General features: G+C 41.2%; 1 protein-coding gene across 1 annotated transcript; it reads right to left on the reverse strand.

Annotated features, from left to right (window-relative positions):
• Positions 1 to 623: 623 nt before the first annotated feature.
• On the reverse strand, positions 624 to 2,913 carry LOC105570817. The gene has a single exon (XM_012028267.1). The coding sequence runs from the start codon at positions 2,487 to 2,489 to the stop codon at positions 939 to 941; it is 1,551 nt and encodes a 516-aa protein (XP_011883657.1). The 5' UTR covers positions 2,490 to 2,913; the 3' UTR covers positions 624 to 938.
• Positions 2,914 to 4,650: the final 1,737 nt, after the last annotated feature.

The following is a 4,650-nucleotide window of genomic DNA, read 5'->3' on the forward strand; positions in this document are numbered from 1 at the left end:
GTTGTTGTAACTATCGCAAATTTTGTTTAATTATAACTTTTAAAATTTCCAAGTGTATGACTGAAGAAGTAATTAATCATATTTTAATGAAATACTCGTATATATGAAATTTGGATTGAAAAACAGAAGAAGAATATAATATATAATTAGAAAAAATGTAAATTAATTTAAAGTAAAGTAAAGTAAAGTAAATTGTGCAAATTAGAAATTTGTACATGGCTTCTTCATAGAGGAAGGTTTAGGAGCGAAGTCTAATTTCTTTCAATTATTCTTGAAAGTGTGCAAATTAGAAATTTGCACATTGCTTCCTCATAGAGGAACGTTTAGCAGCGATATCTAATTTTGCACGATGTTTCTTGAAAGTGTGCAAATTAGAAATTTGCACCTTGCTTCCTCATCATTGAAGCGTGCAAATTGGAAATTTGCAAATTTCTTCCTCATCATTAAAGTAGGCAAATTAGATATTTGCACATTGCTTCAATTGTTATGGCTTCCTCATAGATGAAGCTTTATGAGAGAAATCTAACTTTTAAATATCATTTGCCACTTGTGATTTATTAAAAATGTAGCAAAGTAACTGCGTGTAATTCTTTTTCTATAAAACACATTTGTACTTAACCATTTTTATTGATATTAATTTATGCGATGCAATAAATCCATTTTCACGAAAAATGCCTACTTGCATCGATGAAAGTGGATAAGTAAAGGCCTCATGTTGATTAGTCATTTCATATCCTAGGACAAAAATTTCTTCGGTTGTAATAATATCATTTTCATATCTATGACATTTCTTCATGATTTGTTTAATGATAAATATTTGTGAATTTTTCAATCAAACGGCGTTATTAGGATGAATTGATGTCAAAGTAGAGTTATTCATTTTAATTGAAGATATAATTTTATAATCATTTCCATCATAAGTAAATAGTCCAGCGCCATCATCTATTATACAGTTCGAAAGGGTACATTTTTTTAATTTTTAAACGATTTCCAGAATTTAATTCAGATAATCTATTAACTATCTGAGTTAATGGTTTATTGGGAGATTTGACTAATTTTTTAAAAAGACCAATGTAGCTTTCACCCCAAAATGCTGAAATGCCACTTAATGGAATGTTATGATTTATCACATCATTTGCTACATGAATCAAATTATGCATACTGAGGACTTGAGAGCTTTCTCCATACAATGATGGTAATAATCTGAAAAACTGTGTTAGCAAATATTTAGCGTAATCACAAGTGGTCCTCGATAAGTCACTGCTATTCAATATACGACATGCTGCAGAAAACAGTAAAAAATGTCTGTAATGATGATCGGGTAAAACACTTTTCAAAACGACAGTACCACAGTATAATAGGAAAAATCTAAATTGCGTGGCTTTACATCTTGAAACGAGATAAACATCAAATTTTTTTCTTTGGAATTCATAAGGCACATCGGCTGTAACATTTAATATGATTCTGCGAAAATTATTGATATCTCTTCGTTTCAATCTTGCAGAACTTTTTTTCACAGTCCAATTTTCTAACAAATATTTCATCGTTCCGAGATATAGCAGATGCATAGAATCTAGAACATCATTAATGATATCAAAATTTGGCAACAGTAACAATGGAGACATAACATTATCTTTATGGTGCTGTGGTTGATTTCGGCCTTCGAAAGACTCTTTTGTACGTTTTAAACAATTTGTTTCAGGGTATATTCTTTTTTTCTTCAATTCTTTCCCAACGCTGATTCCTTTAACTGAACATCGTTCACAAGCGTAGAATGCACCAGGTGGTTTAATGCATTTTATAAATGACCTTGCTGGGGAATCAGCTATAATTGCAATTATTCTAAAAGAATATGTTCTTGTGTTGATTGTTACTCCTTGGTTAATTAATTTAGTCGCTTCCGTTACAAAATCATTTAGATAATCATGAGCACTTCCAGGTTTTGAATCACCACAATATAAAGCAATTGTGAAAGGTTCACAATTGTATTCTTTATGAAATATTTTCATAATAATTGGCCAAACTTGTATTTGTGAATTATTGTAAATTTGCACACCATCAATGTGAACTAATATACAAATTTCTTTTTCTATAAATATCTGTGTATTAATAATGTGATTCAAACCATGTTCTATGCCGATATAAATATATTCTCCTTGAGTATTTTTATTGCTTTTTATTTGCTGTAAAATTCTATGGTGTTTCGTTCCTAAAAGACTTTGAGCAGTTCTTGGTAAAGACGAGTGTCCTTCCTCTCGCAATATTCGTAGCAAATCTGTTACAACATTCAACTGCAATGTGTCCAAATTATCAAGCGTCCACTGTTGAATTTTACTTTTTATATTAGAGACGCTATTAATTTCTTCATTGCATAATACTGCACTATTAGAGTCATTTTTATGAGAAACATTAGTACTACTATCATTAATACTACTGCTTTGTATAGAATCATTCTCACTCGTATTAACTGTTTCTTCACTATCAAACATAACCTCACGTAATCGCACATCAGTGTCAATATCATTTTCTTCTCTACTGCTGTTATTTTTATTATTAACTATTATATTATACTCACTATTGTCTTTTTCATTTTTCTCCAGCTTATTTAATTTTCGAAATTTTTTTTTGTCTGTACTAATTTTGCGACATTGTCGTCACTTTATCCAAACGGCGTTTCGGTTTTCTACTGCGTTCGAAAAAAATAACGAAGGTTATTACCTTAACTTTCAGAGTATGTGTAAGTCACAGGTGAAGAATATAAAGTTCAATAGTATTATGTACCAACCTGACTGGCTAAACTTGTAACGATGCACCCCCCGATGCACCGTTCCCGGCATTCCATCCGCCGGATGCCGCCCGACCGAACATCCGTCGGGCGAGACGCGGGCGCATAGCGCCGATAAACGCACGACACACCGGCGCGGCGTGCCGACCCGCTCGGCCGGGGCCACGAACGGCCCCGGAAACCGCCGAGCAGGCCCGAGCGCGCGTCGCGGCCGCGAGCGAACGCGCCGATCAGTCGGGGCCACGAACGGCCCCGGAGACCGCCGAGCGGGGCCGAACGCGCGTCACAGCCGCGAGCGAACGCGCCGATCAGCTGGGGCCACGAACGGCCCCGGAGATCGACGACCAGGCCCGAGCGAGCAACGCGCGCCGCTACGCACGCGCAACCCCGAGAGGGGCTAATGAAGCGTATCAATTAGCCCCTATAAAAAGGGGAAAACGAGCGCTAAAAAGCACTCCTTTGGAGACGAGGATCCGAGCAACAGTCGCTCATCCGCAAGTCTCAGAACCTAGCTCCTGTCGCTCGCTAAAGCAGTGGGAAACCCGCGTTGGAGAGTACTCCGACACGGCCGAGTTTTCTCGGCACTGCGCACGCGTGCACTACCTGCACACCGTACCCGGACCTTAGAACATATATGATATTGTTACGCTCGCGAAGATTCCGGCCCTCGATGAAAAGCGGCGCCCGGTATCGTGGCGGGTTGCCACGATACCGATGAGCAACTGTTGTGTATAAACATTATCGATTGATTCGAAGCTTGGCTCTCGAGCTGTGCTGACGTGTTGTAATTCTAATAAAGTTCTTGTTCTTTCTAACTGGTGTGACTCTTTGACGCGTAGGTGCGCGGAGGAGTGCCGGCACCCTCTAGAACCGAGTGCGCGACCGGGTAGCGCGGAGACACCGCGAACGGTGAGCGCGAAGACGCGCGCGGAGCGTAACAATATGGAAGGGGAATAGGGAATTGAAATGTGTCCGGTGGAAGTGAGAAAGAAAATCGTAGTGGCCTCTCTCTTGTGAGCAACTACTCGAAAGTGCGCATGCGCGCCATTTGCTGTCACACAAGCATCGGTGTGTGTGTGAGTGTATAATACATTTAACTATTGAATGGCGCGCATGCGCACTTTCGAGTAGTTGCTCACAAGAGAGAGGCCACTACGATTTTCTTTCTCACTTCCTCCGGACATATTTTTCTCTCGAAAACAATAGGCATTCCCCTTCCATATCATATATGTTCTAAGACCCGGACACACACGGGGTGGAGCGCTCTCCGCCTCGACCGAGGATTCTCGGGCCCGGGTACAGCAACCTGACCATAAATCGGCCGACGGCTCACAGGGACCAGGGAAGTGGAGGGTACTCCGCTTCCGCCGAGCTTTCTCGGCACCCGCCGCAGCCAGCCGATTCCCGTCAAGGCACCGCGCCACCCGCGACCGATTCCCGCGCCGCGAACCGTCACCCGTTACCGCCGCGTTCCGCGCTCACCGCGCCGCGAACCGTCACCCGCGTTTCATAGCCATCTTCATCACACTGTACATATCTCCATTCCACCGCGTCACACTGTACATACGTTCATTTCGCGCCGCGTCCGTCCGTCCTTCCGTCCACCCGCGTTCTTAGATTAAGTACATGTAGAGTGTATCCACGTTTTCTTCGATCACATATAGTCTTGTTTTACGTTACCGAAATTCTGTCTCGAGTGCTTTCCCTAATCCCTCGAACCCTGCCACCGGCGAGCATAGTCCGCGGGGACAACGATTAGGCGAACGTTTCAAACTTGATAGAAATCACAACGTTTCGACATAGGTGAATATAGTAAGCCAAGTACTGATAAATCATTGGTCATCGTATATCGGGCCAAGCATTGG

This window comes from Vollenhovia emeryi, unplaced genomic scaffold, assembly GCF_000949405.1.
Source record: "Vollenhovia emeryi isolate VEMERY1.0 unplaced genomic scaffold, V.emery_V1.0 DF941768.1, whole genome shotgun sequence".
Classification (NCBI taxonomy): domain Eukaryota; kingdom Metazoa; phylum Arthropoda; class Insecta; order Hymenoptera; family Formicidae; genus Vollenhovia; species Vollenhovia emeryi.